The following is a 21540-nucleotide window of genomic DNA, read 5'->3' as shown; positions in this document are numbered from 1 at the left end:
CTTAATATGAGTTAATGTGTTATGTAGGTCGCGGTGGTTCAGATGGTTGTGCAGTTCCAATGAACATTGAAAGACTCAATACGCTTGGAGTAGTCCAAGTTGAGTGCGGCGCTCAATTCAGTTTAGCTTTAACTAGGGACGGCGAGGTGAGTATATTTCTGTATAATATTTTTGTTAAATATTTAAGATCGTTATTTTTTAACTTAATTTCTAGATTTATTGAATTTTTGAAGTAGTCGACTTATAGTGTATATTTTATTTAAACTCTTTAATTGACGTGTGAAATATTTTATAAAGTAAGAATATTTTGGTAAAAGTTGAAATATAATTGAAAATACTAATAAATAAATTGTTAGTATTTTCAATGCAATACTTTAATAATATTTATGACGGGTTTTCTCAAATTTAAATATTGTCTGTTTGAAGTTATTTATTTAGAGGAATCTCGGAGCCACTATATTAACTTGTACGTCGCTGATAATAGGTATGGACATGGGGTAAAGGCGATTATTTCCGGTTGGGGCATGGGTGCGATGCCCACGTGCGACGGCCTACTTTGGTGGAGGCATTGCGAGGCCGTCGCGTCGTGCATGTGGCTGTTGGAGCCCTGCACTGCCTTGCCGTTACTGCTGATCACCAGGTACACTGCAACAAGCAAAGCTTTTTTTAAATTTACTGTCCAAAACGTACCCTAAGACTATTAAGACAATTTAACGTGAATTCTCAAAACAGGTTACTGAGCTTTATTTCATATTATGCATTCAAGGTATAGACTCCTTATTAATAATATTATAAATGTGTAGGTGAGTTTGTTTATTACCTTCTAACATCATCATAATTGGTTATGAAACTTGGTATACATGTATTAATTGGGATGAAGAAGTATATTAGGTTAGAAAAAAGTAGCTTACTTTATATCCCGGTTTGTAAATATGTATATCTCGGTCATACGAGCGAAGTCGCGGGTAAAAGCTAGTATATAAATATTTATATAAGTATTTTTTTAAGATAGGTGGTGATTCATAAAAAATGCTAAACTTTACCACCCCTTCCTTTCCATAGGTGTCGTAAGGGTGACTGAGGAAATTTAATGGTCGAAGAATGGGCAGCAGTATCCCTCTTAAAATATCACTAAAGTCTAACTACTATTATCGACTCTCCTTTCAAGTGGCGACTATTTGTAAAATCTCTCAAGGGAGAGGCCTGTGTTCAGCAGTGGACAATTAATGGCTGATATTTGTAGATAGTGCTAAATATAGCTATTAATACTATTGTTAGACTACTATTTAATTAAGACAAAAGGTTTCGTCCTTTTTAATTTTTTTATGTTTATGTTATATATAGATAGACAAATTAAAATATAGAATTAACTGAAATTAATTAATAAAAAATTGGAAAATAAAACGCTTAATTGTTAGGTGTGGGCATGGGGCGACAATGATCACGGGCAGCAAGGCAACGGCACCACGTGTGTGAACCGACGGCCGGCACTCGTAGCCGGTGTGGAAGGCGTACAGCGTGCGGCCGCCGGGTCATCGCATTCAGCCGCCTGGTCGCTGCGGCCCGGTGCCTTACAAGCTGATACACAGGCACCTCACATAGCGCCATTGGCATTCCCCACGCTCAAGGATCCACTAGGAGCTCAAAGTTTAGGTGAGTTAAAACAAGGTAACAACACGACTAGTATATATCTAGCGAGAATTACACTTAGAGTGGAGGATATAACAAACCTCAATAGCGAGCAGCCTGTAAAAGAAGGTAACGGTAACATAACGTCCAAACGTGCAACAGGTGGCGCTTGATAGCTGCGGTTCAGTGCATTGTACACGGATTGCATATGGGTAGTAGGATATGCATTCTTCTCACATTTCTTCATTTGTTTTTCAATCTTAATTTTTAGCTGTCACATGTTCATACTATTGCTAAAAAAATGTTATGTAATGTTACATAACATTTGTTGGTCAATAATTAAGTTAACGTACTGGAAACAATAAATCAAGTTGTTACATATACAGTCTTGCAAAATATTGCTAAAGTAGATTTGACCAAGTTCATTAAATGATTTGTTTTTATATTAATATGTGATCGGTGTTCAAAATGTTGTGATTCACCAAAAATCCGGCAAATTCACCAAAATTTAAAAGGCCGACAGCACACCTGCAATGCCGCTGATGTTGTGGGTGATCATGGGCAGCGGCAGTCACTTACCATCAGCTGAGCCGCATGCTCGTTTGCCCCCTGTGTTGTAAAAAAAATACAACTATTTACTTTTTTCCACTTACATAAAAATGTAGGAGCTTCTCAATTCAATTATATTTTTTATGTTTGTTACATCCGAACTGCGTCGTATATAAATAGATTTCGAATTTTTTTTTGTCTGAATAGAAATACTTTCAGATTGATCAGATAAATCGGACTTCTATTTCCGTACTTAATCCTTCATTTAGGTCGTTGTACGTGTATTAAAATCGATTCAGCAGTTTAGTTTTTAAATCAAAATACTCGTAACTGTATCGCCACGATGGCGGCTGTTTTCAGTTTCAATTCAGTGGCTTTTTTTTGTGCAATTAAATCTATTTGCCAAGTCATTTAACAAACCCACAATTTTTTTATAGGGTTGTATTCTGAAGAAACGGTGGTAGAAGAGCCTCAAGGGCCACGACCATCTTTAGCGGCTGCTGCTCTAGCACTGGAACCTCCGGTGGCTGTGCAGCATGCGTTGTCACTTATATTACTAGCATTACACATCACTCAGGTTAGTGGAAATAATAATAATAAAAAAAATATAAGATTACACTTTGTTTCTTAGTAGTTAATATAATGTTGCTATTCATCGTATCTAATAATTTCAGTGCCATAAATCACTCTTTTCAAATAATCAACGAGACTAGTTTTTAGTCTTCTTTTAATAAGTTTCTAACTTAATTTACATATTACTCATAAGGAGAATATTATGCGAGTTAAAATTGGACTTAGCCAAGAAGGAACATATGTACTTAATTGTTTTTAATTGTACTGGATTATGCGTCTGTATTTTTTATTACAACTTCCGTGTGATATTGAAACAAGGATTCCTTAGTGCTCTTATTAGAGCACTAAGAAATCCTTGCCTATTGCCGATTCGCAATTAAGAGTACACACAAATTGACTAATTAAAAGAATGCTAATGTCATATTACAGAGAATTAACCGTGACCGATAGCAAGACTTAATGTGCTATTATGATTATGATATGTGCGTGCGTCTGACAGGCTCGCAGCCTGCTAGTGGAAGCATTGCGAGCACACGAAGCGTGCTCGAGCACGGCGCCGGTGTCTGTGGGCGTGGACACTGAGGACGAAGACGCCGAGGCCGACGCTCGTACCGGGGGCGGCGAGGCACCCGCTGATAGAGCCACGTTGCCGGTAATCATTCAGAACAAAGCATCTCTTCATAGAGATTAATTAATAGTTTGATTCAAGTGAAAAGTAATGTTGAGATACTAATTTGACGAAAAACGAAATTGAGTCGAACATAAAAATTCACTCAAAAGAGTTTTAATAAAAAATAAATAATTTGTTCAGTCTATTTGTTGATTGAACTACTTGGAATACTGTGTCCACAAGGACAATTAAATATTTCATTTCCATTTTCCATAATGATTTTTTGTTTTATTTATTATTATAATTATGAGCTTTTTGATGCCTTGTTCTACATCAGGATTTTATATTAAGTATAATAAAAAAGACAAGGTAAAAGAGATGGCCAGTCTATTAAAGAAATGTATACAGAGTGGTGCGAGCAGTCCTCTCAGCGGTTCAGTATCGTCGCGGCACTCGGCAGTGATGTCGTCGAGCGCGGTGTCCGTGGCGGCCGCTACCATGACCGTGCAACAAGCGGAGGCACCTAAAGTGAGCCCTCATAAACACGATATTATTTCGGAATAAGGAGGACCCCTTATTCATAAAAACAAAAACATCATAAATCTATTGTAGCTTTTTTTTAAGTGTGTTGTCTTTTTATTTCGCATAAAATTTTGAAATATATGGTAGATAAAATAATAGTTTTCTTTTTTATTATAATTTCTAGCTTCATAGGGAATATCTGAATGTTATTATAGGTTTGTGGTATCAACACGTCAGATGCAGTCTTTACCCACAGATATAGGCGTTGTAACTGCCAGGTTGACTAAATATTATATAAAGGCATACCGCCCAGAATTCGTTGCCTCAGGTTGCAATTCTGACCATATTCCACCAACAAATGTAAAAAGTCTTCTATTTTATTGCAATATATACAATTGGGTAACTACTTAACTTCCCTAAGATGATAAAATTTGTTGAGTGGCCATGGCCAGATCGCCAGATATCCTAAATAAAACTAAAGAGGATCTCGAGAGACATGTTATTTGAAACCAGAGGACTAATAAAGGCTGTGTAGTTTTATACCATATCCCCTTTGTTTTTAAACAGTTTTTAAAATGGTTTCTTCATTTCGTGACACAATAACCTTTAATTTTACAAATAGGTTAATTTACATAAAGTTTACATACCATACCTGTTCCGTCCTTAATTTGACTGTTTTATCTACTGTTTCATTCCTTGATACTCTTATATGTGATAGTATCCATTGAAGTTTTACGGTTATATTTCCTTATAAGATACATACCAGCTTTAGGACCTCATAGGTTATCGGCATAACTCGGGTACCCGAGACACACCAAGCCAAGTTATAGAGATCGCTCCTTGAATCGCTCAGTATTAAATATTTTTTTTTTATATTTTAGATGACAGCATATGAGTGCTATGGAAATTGCTTTAATTTCTTGCTCCTTCTGACATGAAACCATCGGAATCATCTTCCAAATAAGAATCCGTTCTTACTTTCTTTTTCTAGAGACTTTAGTTCTTCTTCTTCTTCATTTATTCTTTTATGAGTAATATTATTACTTTACAAAATATTTCTGGGATAAATAAATATTTTGGAGAATTTCTCTTTCGAAATATTTTTAACCACCACTAACATGGTGCATACCACAACACACTACATAATTATTACTACACTATATTCTCTTAATGTTAAAATAACTTTTATAACTATGTAATTTAACCAACTACAACTAAGCAGGTTACAAAATATTTAATAATTAGCAAAACCAAGTTGCGTCAGTACACTGCAAATTCTTGATAAGTACATATAATAGTTAAAATAGGTTCCTAGATAGATTGTTTTTTTGTAACTTAAATATTTTTTTCGTGAATTTTTGTTACTGTAAAGCAATGCGTAACCTTAGTTCATTTTTTAATTTTTTTCGGCAGATGGCCTTGGATGATTTTACGTCTCAACTAGGCGAGTCAGATGCGAGAGCATTGGTGGATTTACTTAAATTAGCCGCAGCTGGACGGATACCAGATGCAAATAATGCTGTGAAGATTATCACCGACGTGTTGATGGGTATGCCATTAATACTCATTAAGTCAGTATTTTTTTTTCTTCAATAGATAGATAAGAAAACACCTGTTTCCTGTTTGCTTGTTCGCCAAAGGCTATATTTTGCAACTTTGCTCGCGTACATTTGAATATTTATTATTATTATTATGATAAAAACCAGATTATGAACTTTTTCATTTTAAATTTTTCTATTTTCGAACCCTGCGCTGCTTATGAGATTATTCACAAAATCTTGTAATATCAATCAGGGCTATTATTTTAATTCGTAATTGTATAGACTAAATTTTATAACAGTAAAAATAGTATTTTTTATTTGCCGTGTGGTTCTGGCATAGAGTGGGCCACCCCTATTCTTCCCGTGGGTATCGTAAAAGGCGGTTTAGGATACTTAATGGTCAAAGATAGGACAGCAGCATCAATTTTAAAACATCACCAAAGCCTAAATGCGATTGCCAACCCACCTGCCAAGCGTGGCAACTACTGACAAAACCTCCCAGTAGAGGGAGACCTATGTTCATCAGTCGACAGTTAACGGCTGATATAATAATAATAAAAGTTTATTTGTTGCATAATATGTTTGTATAGATAAGAATCCATACTAAGAGCAACTGTATTTTGACCCAGCGTTATGCGCAAGTAAACCAGCCGTGGCGGATATGGTAGTGGAGGTATGCGTCTGTGAGCTGGAGGAGGCCGCGGCGGGGGGAGGTCGCGCTCCCCCACAACCCGTCACTGTGGACAGCCCGCACCCGTATGCTGACGATACTGATATATCAGGTAGGATTTTAAATCGTCTAGAAAAGAGTTTTGTTGATAAAAAATATATTCTATATTTATATTTACATACATATAATATAAATGTATGTATAAACGTAGCTGATGTGAGTATTGTATACATGTTATTTATATATTAATATTGTTTTCTTTCTGTTTGTTTGCTCACCACTTTGCACCGTCAATTACATATTCTGTTAGGCCTGTCTACGGCCGACTGGTAGATAACGTCATATAGTGTCAAGTACACAATTTACATTTACCAGAGAGAGACTTTGTACAAAAGTCGATTGCTTGGGTACCTCTGCCCATTCATGATTCAACCGTGAAGCAGTTGTGTTTGCATGGCTGTGTTTCGGTTTGAAGGGTGGGATATGGCGTGAATTTACTGGGTACAGAGGAATAACACCTGAGTCCTCAGGAATGGCAACGCATGGTGGGTATCACGGGCGAAACAGTATACTCTGTTATGTCCATGGTACTTGCTCATGTCTATAGACGACGGTTACCACTTTCCATCAGGTGGGCCCTCAGCTTGTTTGCCATTCTAAGTTGCATAAAAAAAAATGTATTCTTATATATGTATTCTTTGATATTTTACAATCTGGTTGCAAAAATTCGTAATACAAATTAAATGTAATATTATTCACAATGACAAATAATTTATATGAATTTGAATTGTCTTCTGTAATTTGTAATTGCAATATTTCGACAAAGTACAGTTTGATCACGTGATAAGTTGTGATTTTTTTAAATGTATTTTGTAATTATTGCAATTAGCCTGTAATTATCCTAATTGATATCATAAAATAATTTCACATTGTAGGGGTTGTGAAAATTCCCGGCGCGTCGTCACTTCGTGTGACGTTCGAGCAGGGCTGCTCAACAGAGCGTCGCAACGACCCTCTCACCATATCGGACAGTACGGGCCGCGTGCTAGCCACGCGGTCAGGACGCGAGCCTGCCGATTGGGCGCAGGAAATTATCGTACAAGGTATCATCAATTACTACTCGTTTTTTCAACCGACTTCAAAAAAGGAGGAGTTCTCAATTTGGTTTTGGATTTGTTCTCAATTTGGAGAATTGTTATTTTTTATCCGAGTAGTTTAGTTTAGCAGTATATATATATATATATATATATATATATATATATATATATATATATATATTAGAATTTTATCAAAATAAAAGTAGTAAACTACTGAATAAAAGTATTAAAAAAACAAAGGGAGATTGTGAGTGTCTTTAATGTAATGAGTTTCATTTCATGTACTTTCAATCCAGTTTTTTTCTAGTGTAATTTACTAAGAATATTTTAACAATGTTTATTTCTTCAATTACATGAACAGTTTCGTAGGTACATTATTCGTGTATTATTTTTTTATTTGAATCGGTAATCTGCTATATAATTACTAGTTATTATTCTATGTTTTTCATTATTTTGACCTACTTTAAACCTACAGTTTTCGAATGCTTGTCTAAATATTATTATTGTTGTAAAAGTAATTAATGAATAAACACTCTTATTTTATAGGTGATGAACTACGATGGAGATTTACAAGTGATAGCTCCGTCAACGGCTGGGGTTGGAGATTCACAGCGCATCCTGTTTTACTATCCCATTCTGTAGCTGTGAGTTCTACCTTTTGTATATATGAAGTATACCAAATGCACGAAGCAAATGTCTATAAAAATATATGAATAATTTGAAAAAGGAACTGAAAATATTTTTTTCAATGTATTCCACTCAATCAAATAAATAAAAAAAAAAAATAAGATAGAAAAATTCGAATTAATTAGGAAAGTATTTTTTAGGCTTTCTTTAAATCTTGTAATTGGTCTTTTTTTTACAGGATAGCGGTTCAGATCGCTACGTGCTGTCATGTCCTTCAGTCGAACTAGCGTGGCGTTTGTTGGATGGACCGTTACTGGCAGCTATATCAAACGACCATCAATTAGCGCCGCGACTAGCTCAGGCTCTCGCTATATGTGCCCAGATGCCCACGCTGTGTGAGTGTTAATATTATTTAATTTATCCAACGAGAGTGATAATCGAGCATATAGTCTCCCTTACAGTAAGCAGCTATATACAGCTTTTTTTATATAGAATATTTTTCGCAATAAATAATTCATTTGTATCAAATTCTACCAAACTTCTCTATCCTTTTTGTTTTACTAATGTATATATACTTAAAAAAATAATCATGATTAATGCAATATTTAAGACGAAGGTTGTTAGTGATGACTTGTGGAACCGAAATATGGTCCTACATGATTGCCCATATGCAAAAGTTTCAAATTACGCAGCGAGTAATAGTAACCGACATAGCCCGAAGGATAAGCAAACCGAAATGGCAATAGGCTGGTCACATAGCTCGAAGAAACGACAACCAATGGGCAGGAAAGGTTCTTAAGTGGTGACCCCGTACGGGCAAACGCAGTGTAGGATCCCCCCTCCATTAGATGGAGTGACGACCTCAAATGCATTGCTGGAGTCAGTGGATGCAGGCGTCTCAGGACCGTACCTTATTGCAGTCTATGGGGAGGCCTATGTCCAGCAGTAAAAAAATAATGGCTAAGATGATGATGATGAATGTAAGAGTTAGCCCGTATTGACTTCATGTAAACTTTGGGTTGGATAGGATTCTTAGTAATGTATACGGTCAACCATTGCGCGGTGCGCCCTGGAAACTTTCTTAATTCCTAGTGAATTCAACACGATAAGTTAAGTAATCTGTTGATTGTCATACAATTATCATCTCATAAAAAACTATTAGTATGTTCATTCTATGATGTTCTATTCTATAACTAGGCAACAATTATCACTTTACTTCCAGTGAGCTGTCAGCATGTTAGCTTTTCCAGGTTCTATAAAAAGCTATTGTGTTGCACGCAGCGTGGCGTGGACGCGTGTGGTGCGTGCGACGGCTGCGCGGCGTGGTGTGCGGCGCGGCGGGGGTGGCGGGGGTGGTGGGGGTGGCGGGCGCGGCGGAGGCGGGCACGGCCGCGCCGCCCGCGCTGCAGCAGCTGCCCGCGCTGCTGCACGCGCAGTACGACCACGAGGAGCCCGCCCTGCGCACCGGCACGCATCTCATGCACACGCACTATCTCAAGGTAACGTCGCTGTTCCGACCTCATCTGTTGTTGTAGTTTTGGGGCTTGTATTAGTTCTCTTAAATCTAAGGTACGAATTTATGAATGAGTACAAAGCCCGTTTTTAGGATGGCAGTGGACAAAATTAAGGTCCCCAATCTATCAAATAAGAGGGAGTTTGCCGTTCTCATCAATACTTGTGAAAACTTTTAGCACAAATTGGTATATGTATATATATGAATGAATATAGAGACAGTATGTGTCATGTATACGATTAATTGTATAGAAAACTTATTTTCTACTCTTAACGGTAACATGTATGTGAATGTATATCGACAATAATGCCTTTCTTTTTCGAATGATCGTATATAATTTACAAACAGAAAGAGAGAGAGAAGGAAGAAAGGATGATAATTGACAAGACGTACTGAACATTAAAACTTGTTAATAAAGTGCCAGTCAGATGCAGGTGGACCGTTCCTTAAGGCAGTCTATGGGGGAGGCCTATGTCCAGAAGTGGACGCATAATGCCTAAAATGATGATGATAATGATGAATAAAGTGCCATTGTTTAATAATAATATCGTACAGGAACTGGCGTGGCTCGCATGCGGTCTACGTATAGACACGCGCGTGTGCAACGGCCCGGATGCGGCTCGCTGGGCGTGGTTTAAGCGCTACTGCCTGTGTATGCGGACGGCTGATGCCCTTATACGTCGCGTACCAATGCCTATACCGTTCTTGGCGGATGTACGTAAACGTCTCGCGGACCTCGGCGTCTATAACGTAGAAGAGAACAGCACAGACGCACAGTACCCTTGGGAGGACAATACGAAATTCACTCGGCAGCATGACGAACAGTTGCTACATTGGGTTAATAAGTAAGTATGGTCTAGTGATGTTAATATTTAGTAAAAAAGAAATGATATTTTTGCAGTGTAATTTTATGATGAAAAAAACTAATAGGTAAAGTAGGGTTTGTTGATTAATAAATGGTAATAAATGCTAATAATGCGTCTCTTAAAACGTCTCCAAGGCCTAACTGAAATTGCCAACTCACCTGCCAAGCGACAACTGGCAAAACCTCCCCAATAGAGGGAGGCCTATGTTCAGCAGTGGACAATTAACGGCTGATATGTAGCGATCATAATAATTCAGACACATTTTTGGACAAAAACAACTATTATAATTTTGGGTAAAAAGTATAAATTATTGAAATAAAATGCCATATAATCATTTCTATAAACATTTTACATAGATGAAGAAACATGTATTTATAATAATACTATTAAATGATAATAAGACTATTATTCTCCAGTTGCTGTTGTTATCGTAACACTCAATAAATCTGGGATCATGGAGCTCTGCCGTTTTCCGAGTTAATTTGATTTCTTAACTGTATTTTTCGTCTTCTAATACTGGTTTTAGATATATTCAAATTCTTAAAGAATCTTGTTTCAATTTTAATAATTGTTTGTTATGAAATTCATTTGTAAAGTAGCCGGAGGGTGTGTGTTTTCTAAATAACATCTCTGATCAGGCGTCCAGAAGACTGGTCCGGGTGGTGGAGCGGCGGGTCGCGGGGCTGCGCGGTGTACGGCTGGGGTCACAACCACCGCGGGCAGCTGGGCGGCGTCGAGGGCGCCAAGGTCCGCACGCCCATGCCCTGCCATGCACTCGCCGCGCTTAATCCTGTGCAGCTGGTCGGCGGCGAGCAGACGCTATTTGCCGTCACGCCCGACGGCAAGGTCTATGCCACCGGTGAGTTCCAATTTCTTTTACATAAAGTGGCAAACAAACTGACTGATCACCTGATGAAAAATGGCAACGGTAGCCTATAAATACCTATAAACATAACACAATACACTATAATGTACATTATATTTTTCATGCGTTGCCATTCCTGAGGAATTAAATTACAGAGTACAAAAACGCAACACTATGCGTTTTTGTACTCTGTAATTTCACTGCCATAAGTGGGATATGGCCTAGTCTTTGCCGGGATCCACACGGCGAAATAGTTTTCTTTCTCATGGGTGTCATAAGAGGCGACTAATGATCTTTGGAGGGATGAGTAGCAATGTCTCTCTTAAAACATCACCAAAAGCCCAATTGCGGTTGCCAACCCGCCTGCCAAGTAAGGCAGTATTGGGCATTCCATTATCACCCATTGGAAAAATATGGGATATAGCAGTGAATTATATTAGGAATTGAAACATAGTCATGCAAGCATAACTACTTGATGACAAAAACACGGTAAGTCAGAAGCACCAATGCTCTATTATGGACAGAAATATGCGACTATTGGAATCAGAGTCATCCTCGTAATAGACTTATTGCACTATCGTTTAAATAGTGTGTCACAAAATACGAATTGATCACCGGTAAAGATCTCTATACATTTTTATTTTAGTACTTTTTATCTATAATTTTGTTACTATTTTATCAACTTATTTGCATTGTATTTTACTTTTTTTTACAGGTTATGGAGCAGGTGGTCGTCTAGGCATTGGCGGTATCGATTCTGTCTCTCAGCCTACTTTATTGGCGTCGATTCAGCACGTCTTCATAACTAAGGTACTATAGTAATTGAATAGATATAAAAAAAATAAAGTTTTGTTTTGTAAAGCTACATGTTTATTATTAATAAAATAATTATTTTAAGGCAAATCAGGAATTTTGTGAGAAAAACAGATTGTATTAGGTAATTGAAGTTTTTTCAAATATCAGGGTAATTATATGTAATTCTTTTTCTAGGTTGCTTGTAATTCAGGAGGTAAACATTGCTTAGCGTTGTCGTCCGATGGAGACGTGTACAGTTGGGGTGAAGGCGAAGACGGGAAATTGGGACACGGCAACAGAGTGTAAGTATGCTTTGAAATATATTGTAATTCCTTTTTTTTTTTTTAATTGAAATGTAATTTTTCTTGTATTCATCAATAATAATTTACGCTAAGCAATATTAATTAATCATACTATAGATTGTTTTAATAACTGTTAACAGACAAGAAAAAAGTTTTTTTTTTTTACATCCGGCTCGAAGGATCGGATTTTTTTTCATTTATTTACTGTCTAGATCCCACTATAAAAGTTATCTAGACATTTGTTGTATATAATGAAATTTATTTAAATAGTAAAAATAATATTATTCGTTGGTTGACGGTCCTTCATAATAATTCCTCCATCATTCATAGTGTTTTATTGTTATTCAATTGATGCATTGATTTAGTTAAACCAATAAATTAAACCGTGCACCTGATGCTCTAAATTAAAGTAGCAACTTACACATGAAATGTGTGGTATAAGACCGTGTACACACTCGAAACAAATATTTGGCTAATAATACAAATATTTGTCGCCATATTTCAATCAAAATCGAGGCGCCTTGTGTAACACTCCTCCGTTACAATTTTATATATTTTTTACATCTATCGATAATTTAATCTATTCGCAAAGGATCATGGATCATAAAAATATACTGTGATTGTGTCATGTTGTAAGTAAACTTAGATATAGAGGCAAAACCCTAATTTTAATCAGTAATTAACAAATGAAGCATTAGATCGTTTGTTGTTACACAGGAGTTACGACCGGCCGAAACTCATAACCGCACTGTCTGGCCTGGAGGTAGTAGCCATAGCGTGTGGAGGCGCTCACTCGGCATGTCTAACGGCTCGTGGGCGTATCTACACGTGGGGCAAGGGACGGTATGGGCGTTTAGGTCACGGTGACTCGGAAGACCAACTTGTGCCAAAGCTGGTAAGAAATAGTAAACAGGAAAGAATAAGTTTATTGACTAAAAATATGAGACTGATATAGCAGCCCTATAATAGGCTGTCAATAGTACTTGTTATTAGGGATGGTTAATGTCGGTATTGTTTCGATATCTATGTATTGGGTTTCTCTGGACACTGATGGCGGGAAAAGGGTCGTCATCCACTTCGATATCGCCTATACCGGTCGGATATCTATATTAATTTGCAGTAATTTGCTAAATTTCAATATTAATATTAAATAACCGATTTTTAATACATTCGTTTATTAGACCAATATATAGATATTGTAACTACAAAATATATATATTTTGCTATGTATTTTCTAACTCTATTGTTATGATCACTTTTTCAAATATACTAGAATCTGATATGGTAGAGGGTGAGCCCATCACCATCTCTCAAAGAAAATTAAATAAAACTCAAATAATAAATGAAAATAAACAAGTAAATTTTCAAATATAAATATAATTGGTAAAAACGGTATGTGCATTTTACAGTCCTCGGAACTATATTATATCTATATTTTATAATTTTCAGGTGGAAGCGTTAGCGTTATATCGCGTTATAGATGTCGCGTGTGGCTCTGGCGATGCTCAAACCCTTTGTATCACCGACGATGACAATGTTTGGTCTTGGGGAGACGGTGACTACGGGAAACTTGGTAAAGTTATTCTCATTTCACTAATATAATGAAATTGTAATTAGACAATGTCTTCATGAAACATATTTATTTGAGAAAAAGAATATGTGGGGTCTTAATAAATCTCATAGATGCAAAGAAACAATAGTTTTAAGAAATTACGTTTGCCTGTATGTTTGTTCCAAAATCACGCAAAAACTAATGTACAGTATTGGATGCTGTTTTTACAGTCGCATTTCTGAAGGTGTAACTTGAAGTGATGTGTTTTATTTATAGGTCATCTAGAACTGTTCTACTTTTATTACTTTTCCTACTTTTGAAATCCACGCATGTAAAGGGTAAAAAGATAGTGAATAAAAACATATTTTTATGTTATTTTAGGCCGCGGTGGATCAGAAGGCTGCAAGGTTCCAATGCGCATAGATTGTCTAAAAGGACTAAGAGTCATAAAGGTTGAGTGTGGATCACAATTTTCCGTCGCTTTATGTCAGTGTGGAAGTGTTTACACTTGGTATGTAATTTTTTTTTTTTATTTATTAAAATATAATATGCAAGTACTTATAGACTGTTTGGTTTATTTTAGGGGCAAAGGCGATTATCACAGATTGGGCCATGGTAGCTATGAACACGTTAGACGTCCAATGCGCGTTACCGGAATGCAGGGCAAGATGATTGTATCTATTGCTACAGGTAACAAAATAAATTCAATGTTGCCACTGAACCACTGGATACTCAAAAGAAATTAATTGAATTACCTTACCTAAATATGATAATAATGGTTTCTATAGTACCCGCGTATGGTTTACATTTAGGTTGCCACATAATTTGTCTATTCCATTCATTTCTCTGTACATTACATCCAAGGATTACATATTCATAAAATTATAATAAATATTATGGAGTCCAAAGATTGCTTCTGTTTTTAAAATAACTTCTAAAATGTCAAACCTCTCATAAACCTATTTTAGCTATTGTACCGTTTTTCTGCTAAATTAATAAATCAGTGTAATAGTCAAAATAGTTTAATTTTTTAAAAAATAAAAGGGGGGGTCTTTATGTCATATTTACAGTTATATTCAATAGTGCTATTATTTTTTTTTCTGATAAATTGCTAGGTTCTTCTTAATAAGTGTAATAAAAGCAATAGTAGTTTTACATTTTAGTAAATGTTTCATGTAGGCAGCTTGCACTGCGTGGCATGCACAGACAACGGCGAGGTGTACACGTGGGGCGACAACGACGAGGGGCAGCTCGGGGACGGCACCACGCTCGCCGCGCAGAGGCCCCGCTTGCTTATGGCGTTACAGGTGACCGGACCATCGTTATAGTTGTCAATGACCTGTATTTTTTTTTTACTTGAAATGTGTAATAAACAATTTTAAGATGTATTGTTAGCTCTTAAATATCTCTCAGTTATATGAATTTAGTGCAACATCGAGTTGCCGATCTCCTATCGACGGTAGATCAGCGCCTGATGCCACCTTACAGTCATTACACGCGAGCGTTCCGTGGCATTGCATCGACGTAATAGACGATCTTCCGCGTAGTGTAACCGAGCATAGTAAATTGTATGCAATACATCATTAAGTATTTGTTTCGTTGCGGATGATCGGCAACCAAAAATCGGTCTAATATGGCGCTAGGCTTAACAAACTAATAGGTTTATGTAATGCGTTCGTGTCAGGGCAAACGCGTGACGCGCGTGGCTTGCGGTAGTGCGCACACGGTGGCGCTGTGTGTGGAGGCGCCGCGTGCTCCCCGGCCGCCGCCTGCGCCGCCGCTCGAGTGCCACCTGCTGCGCGATCTGGCTGCGCAGCCGCATCTGCTGTGCAACCGGCTGGTGAGTACAGCACCTGGCTTGACCCAGCAGCCATGCTGTACTGCAGTCTACATTTATACACCTATCTAGTTGTCCTCTCCAAAATATTTATTTTGCATCAACTACTAGTAATTAATTATATTTGATATGTGACGTAACTATTCTAGCTTGTCCTGTCTCTTGAGTTCGTTTTAAAAATCTAATGTGTTCCACCCATATTAAAACTTTAGAACCATTGTCTAAGTCAAAATTTAAAAAACAATGTTCGCTGAAAAGTAACTTTAGTCAATTATTGTATTATTTAAATTTTGTTACAGGTGTTACTCCATCAATTTTCGGAACTAGTTTGTCCCAATCTGCCGCTGTTGATTTTGGATGGCCCATTAGATCAACTGAGAACTTTGCTATTTTATAGCGTCAAAGAAGCAGCGTTTAGGAAGGTGAGAAAGCATTAGATTATAGCAGCTTTTTCGTTTTCTCATTAACATATTCCAATAGTAGGTGCAAAAAAAATAAAATAGAAAGGAAGTGACAAACTATATAACTAAGAAAGTTCAGACTGAAATAACAATGCAAGAATGTAGACATACTGGTTCGAGAATATAATCAGCCAGTCAGAATATAGAAGAAATTATTTATTTAGAACATCCCACTCTTAAGATGTTGACATAACAAGATCCAATTAGTCGATGTAACTCCATTTCAGAAATCATCAACAGGAATTTTTCCTGCGTATGCTCAGGCTGTGGAATGAGTTCCCTGCTGAGGTTTTTCCTACAAACTACAGTATGGGTTTCTTCAAAAAGGGTATATTAAGGTTTCTTCAGAGTCGGCAACGCGCACGTGATACCCCTAGTGTCAATAGGTGACCGTTTACCATCAAACGGGCTGTATGATTGTTTGCCACTTTTATAATATAAAAAAAATTATATTGTTTAATTGTGGGCAGGCAATAATGGCGACGATGGTCCGCGAGCGGCAGCACGGGCCTGTAGTGGAGTTGTCGCGTGTGGCGGCTCGACGGGCGCGGCGGGGAGGCACAGGGCTTGCAGGCCCGGCCGGCATGCGCTCTGTGTTCGGGCAGATGGTCGCAAGACTACCTGCACTCACGCAAGACGCTCTCGCACTGCCGCATCGAGTCTGGAAAGTCAAGTTTGTTGGTGAGTGAGTCAAACTACGATTCGCTGAATCTAAATGACATACAAAAGTCGATTGCTTGGGTACCTCTGTCCCATTCGTGTTTCAAACGTGAAGCAGTTGTGTTTGCATGGCTGTGTTTCGGTTTGAAGGGTGGGATATGCGAAACAACAGAGGAATAACACCTGAGTCCTCAGGAATGGCAACGATCATGGGCGAAACAGTCGTTATGTCCATATATGTCTATAGGCGACGGTTACCACTTTCCATCAGATGGGCCGTCAGCGTGTTTGCCATTCTAAGTTGTATAAAAAAAAAGATGATTGCGTAACTAATTGCTAAGTGTAGGATTCGCATATATCGTGCCGTGTGTGAAAGATACCTTCTGACGATGATGATTCATAAATAAAAAAGAAGCTATTCACGATTATACAGGCCACGCTTATGCTACCCATTCGAACTGGAAGAACAAAGTTGTTAGTGAGCGTCTTACACAGACGACAATGGCGGTGATAGCCCGCTAGCGCGGAACAAGTCTGCTATGTTAGTAATCGTGAATAATGCACAAAACGTGTTCTCGGCAACTAAGGACTTAGCTTTTTTAAAAGTGTTATTTTTTCAAAATAGAATCTTTAGGATACAATGTGTAAGTGGAAGAAAGAAAGTGATTTCTATTGTATTCTTTGTTGTTGACATAAACAGGTGAAAGCGTGGATGACTGCGGTGGTGGATACAGCGAGAGTATAGCGGAGATGTGCGAGGAACTGCAGAATGGGTCCTTACCGCTGCTGATGGCGACACCCAACGGTCGCGGCGACGCGGGCGCATCGCGCGACGCCTTCTTGCTCAATCCCACCGCTAATACACCGTTGCACCTTAATTGCTTCCGTTTCCTCGGTGAGACTGATACTGAACCGTATTTACTATATATGTACTACTACTACTATATATATGTATATGTATATATGTGTACTATATATGTATATATATGTGTGTATATATGTGTACTATATACGGTTAATAATGTTGTGTTATTACATTTTATAACGACTTTGATTAAAAAGGGTAGGTTTTCAATACCGACAGGCATGAAATTTCGAATTGCATATTTAAGATGGATTCTAGGATCCCATTCAAGAATTATCTTATGCCTATTTTTACCTTTGGGCAAAGCCATTTAAGAGTACATTTATCTCTAAGTAAAAATAATAAATCTAAATATGCTATTGTGTCTATTTTATATGTTTGTTACATAATTACCTCGCTTATCCTGTATTGATTTTTGATAATTATTTTTGTTATCAATGGGGTTTGATTCCGTGTTAGTCTCATAGGTCATAGTGTTTTAGATAAATATAAATAGGCTGTTTATTAACTCGTGAGACCCATCACTGATCTGATTATTACCAGATGGGGTCAAAGTAAATCGCGGGACCCTTTAAAGGATACTAATATTGTTCCTTTAAAAAATATTAATTTTATTACATTAAAAGATGTTGGTTTTCTTTTAGTACAGAAATATTACCAGTAAATTTCTAATAATGCAATGGTTATGTTTTGCTAGGCGTACTAATGGGAATTGCAATTCGAACCGGCTCGCCACTATCACTCTCATTGGCCGAAGGAGTGTGGCGGCAGTTGGCGGGGCAACCGCTTCGTCCGCAAGACTTAGCCGAAGTTGACAAGGACTTCTTGCCAGCTCTACTCTGTATTAGAGACATGACGCCTAATAATAAGGTAATTATTTTTTAGAACTTATCACAATACATCAATATATTTTTCTCTCTTGCGAACAAAAATGCAGCAAAACTTGTGTCGACATTAATAATTTGACAATTTTACGTCAAGTCATCACAGGGTAGATCAAGTCACTAAAATAACATATCAAAATTTGTATTACAAATTTACAGGAGCTACAAAATCTGGAATTGCCGTTTTCGATTCCATCGGCAGCGGGCCACGAGGTGCCACTCTCTACGAGGCATAAACGTGTTACGCCTGAAAATAAGGATGAATACGTGCAGTTGGCACTGCATTACAGGTATATTTTTTGCTGTTTTTTACATGTATACTTTATCTAAAAGGGATTTCAATATTACAGTTTCAAGTTAAAACAAATTACATTTTAATTAATTCATCCATAAGTCACTAGTTCAAATCCGGCTCGATGGACCATATGGTAAGGATTTTCAATGAGTAGACTTTTATATGTCAATTACTAGACGTATTATATATAGGTTTAGCCCGACAATGAATACAATAATAAAAATGAACCGCGTGCTCTCTTGATGGCGCTGACGTAAGTAAGCTGTTTAACCCTTCTTTGCATACTGCTGGAAATTTCCATCATAACATTGAATACCTAAAACTTATATAAAAGACCAAGTTCACTTTAAGTTGATTGTGTCTGGATAATTCTTTAATGTCCATTGCAGAAAAAAAAACATAGCTGTAAAATTTATTGTTTTAACTATTTTTCCTTTAATTTTAAACATGAATTATATCACTTTCATTATATGACTTTGATTTCACCAATAAAAAAAATCATGCAAAGAAGGGTTAATAAGTTGACAAGTCATAAATAAAGTACAATATTGCGGCAGACTGCACGAGTTCGACGAGCAGGTGCGGGCGGTACGTGACGGCATGTCGCGCGTGGTGCCGGCGCCGCTGCTGGCGCTGTTCCTGGCGGCCGAGCTCGAGACGCTCGTCTGCGGCTCGCCCGACATACCCGTGCACGCGCTACGCGCCTCCGCCACATATAAAGGTGCCATGTCATTCATCTTTGCCACACTCCAACAACGTCAAATGTTAACGAACTAACCCTCGACACGTGACATTTCAACTGTTGAATGAACGCTATTTAAAATTGTCTATCATCTATTTATCTTATCTATCTTGTAACCAATATAACTGTAAGTTTTATTATGTTGTTACTGTGTGAGAGAAATTACTTTATTTAGTATATAGACAAGTTTTTCTTAGTTTGGTATCGGTCTTCATGAAATTTCCGACAAATGTTGTTCTTTATTGAGTTTTGAAAATATATTCCCTTATTCAGGCATAGAGCCAAACGCGCCATTAGTCCAATGGTTCTGGGAGGTGATGGAAGAGTTGTCGGGCAGCGAGCGAGCACTGTTTCTGCGCTTCGTGTGGGGACGGACGCGGCTCCCGCGAGCGCCGCAGGACCCTAGGCAGAGGGACTTTGTACTGCAGGTCAGTGCCGAAACGGACCCTTAGGTTAAGGTTATACTAAGACGAGACAGACTATTTTCAACCAGCTTCAAAAAGAAGGAGGTTCTCTATTGAGTTGTATATTTGGTTTTTTTTATGTTTGTTATCTCATAACTCTATTACTTCACCGATTTGGAAAATGCTTTTTTATTTGAAAGGATGACAGATTGATTTCAAAGAAATTTCATTAAAAGCGGTTCAGTAGTTTAGTTTTTAAATCAAAGTAACTGGTTTTGCCACAATTGAAATCGGTTTTTTCTTGTGTAATACAATCTTATTATGCTTAACTAATGGAAAATGTTTCTTAAGGAGTTATTACATTAATTTTGAAATTTTACTGCTCGTCTGTAGGTCGATGTTGCAAGGTAACATGTAGACACAATCTCGATTTTACTCATACATCCAAATTTTTGTTCCTATATTATATCTGCTCTACAGACTATATTTTTTTTACAACAATAAAATATAATATAGTCCCTATCTGTGGTTATAGAATTACGCTATTTCACGTTACAGTGTATGCTTATACCAAGGTATCAATAAATAATTGATCCAGTTTCTTGTTAAAAGTGTATTTAAAAGTACTTGAATTATACAGAAATGGCTTTTACAGGTTCTCGACAAATATCACCCTCCAGATCACTTCCTCCCAGAGAGTTACACATGTTTCTTCTTGCTGAAGATGCCGAGATATTCATGCAAAGCTGTTTTACGAGAGAAACTAAGGTAAATAGAACAAAAAATTATAAAAGCGAATAAATTCAATATTTACAATGTCCGTCCAAATTTGAATAATTATAATTATATCTTTATACAACATTTAAGATAAGACAGCATAATACAATTATTTTGAGGCAAACATATCCTTAATAATGGTTTTGAAACTGGCTATCGATGGCATTTTATAATCTGTATGCAAGGTTTACTACTATACTACTGAGTTTCATTCACAAAATGATAATTATATATTAATCCTTTCTAATATTACAAATATGAAAGTATGTTGTTTGTTTGTTACATCTTAGCATTTTAACAGCTAAACCAATTATGAAATTTGGTATAAATGTACTATGTGGGATGGGGAAGGCTACTTTTTATCCCGATCACGCAAACGAAGTCTCGGGTGAAAGCTTGTATATAATAATTCCGTGTCACCATATTAGTAATAAAATAGATTAACCAATTTTGATGAAATTTTCTGTTTATTTTATATTTATAAGTGTTTGCTTGCTCCAAATTAGATATAATAGAATAGGATAGTTTTTAACTCGATAACAGAATATGGATCGGTATGTAACGACGGAGGCAAAACAAGGTCAGCTAGTCTGTTTACAAAAAAATAATAATAAAAATTACAATTGCTGAGGACTTATAATTAACATTATACTGACGCATATAAACACAAACTTGTACCTTCCCATTAATAATTTGCATGCCTCAGATTGTAAAGCGAATATTTGTACCTTATAATTAGAATAAGATTGGTAAAACCAATCTTTTGGCAATTTTTTTTTTTATTTAACTCTTTATTGCACCATAAATAAAAATATATATATGTATCTAAACAAAAATTACCACTGATTATTTAATTAGAATTACGAGTACTTTGTTTAATTCTGCTAGCATTATTATGCGTGTG

The 21540-nt window shown here is 36.9% G+C and overlaps 1 protein-coding gene across 2 annotated transcripts in view; it reads left to right on the top strand.

Moving 5' to 3' along the window:
* Nucleotides 1-21540, top strand: part of LOC113522919 (probable E3 ubiquitin-protein ligase HERC2) — a 62768-nt gene that overhangs the window by 37328 nt on the left and 3900 nt on the right. For both annotated transcript variants that reach the window (XM_052898639.1, XM_052898638.1), the window contains exons 59-88: nt 28-146; nt 485-640; nt 1419-1653; nt 2616-2755; nt 3251-3403; nt 3770-3889; nt 5297-5432; nt 6054-6206; nt 7030-7197; nt 7738-7835; nt 8057-8213; nt 9100-9317; nt 9887-10176; nt 10836-11056; nt 11778-11872; nt 12053-12159; nt 12877-13054; nt 13609-13732; nt 14093-14222; nt 14295-14401; nt 14891-15018; nt 15396-15551; nt 15848-15970; nt 16480-16690; nt 17370-17564; nt 18232-18404; nt 18578-18708; nt 19271-19434; nt 19729-19883; nt 20515-20627. In XM_052898639.1, coding sequence (XP_052754599.1) covers nt 28-146; nt 485-640; nt 1419-1653; nt 2616-2755; nt 3251-3403; nt 3770-3889; nt 5297-5432; nt 6054-6206; nt 7030-7197; nt 7738-7835; nt 8057-8213; nt 9100-9317; nt 9887-10176; nt 10836-11056; nt 11778-11872; nt 12053-12159; nt 12877-13054; nt 13609-13732; nt 14093-14222; nt 14295-14401; nt 14891-15018; nt 15396-15551; nt 15848-15970; nt 16480-16690; nt 17370-17564; nt 18232-18404; nt 18578-18708; nt 19271-19434; nt 19729-19883; nt 20515-20627 — 4654 coding nt within the window. The remainder of the gene's footprint in view (nt 1-27; nt 147-484; nt 641-1418; nt 1654-2615; nt 2756-3250; nt 3404-3769; nt 3890-5296; nt 5433-6053; nt 6207-7029; nt 7198-7737; nt 7836-8056; nt 8214-9099; nt 9318-9886; nt 10177-10835; nt 11057-11777; nt 11873-12052; nt 12160-12876; nt 13055-13608; nt 13733-14092; nt 14223-14294; nt 14402-14890; nt 15019-15395; nt 15552-15847; nt 15971-16479; nt 16691-17369; nt 17565-18231; nt 18405-18577; nt 18709-19270; nt 19435-19728; nt 19884-20514; nt 20628-21540) is intronic.

This window comes from Galleria mellonella, unplaced genomic scaffold, assembly GCF_026898425.1.
Source record: "Galleria mellonella isolate WM207_F2 unplaced genomic scaffold, CSIRO_AGI_GalMel_v1 utg515, whole genome shotgun sequence".
NCBI classification, from domain to species: Eukaryota; Metazoa; Arthropoda; class Insecta; order Lepidoptera; family Pyralidae; genus Galleria; species Galleria mellonella.
Note: the sequence above shows the minus strand (reverse complement) of the source record. Positions and strands in the feature narration are given on the sequence as shown.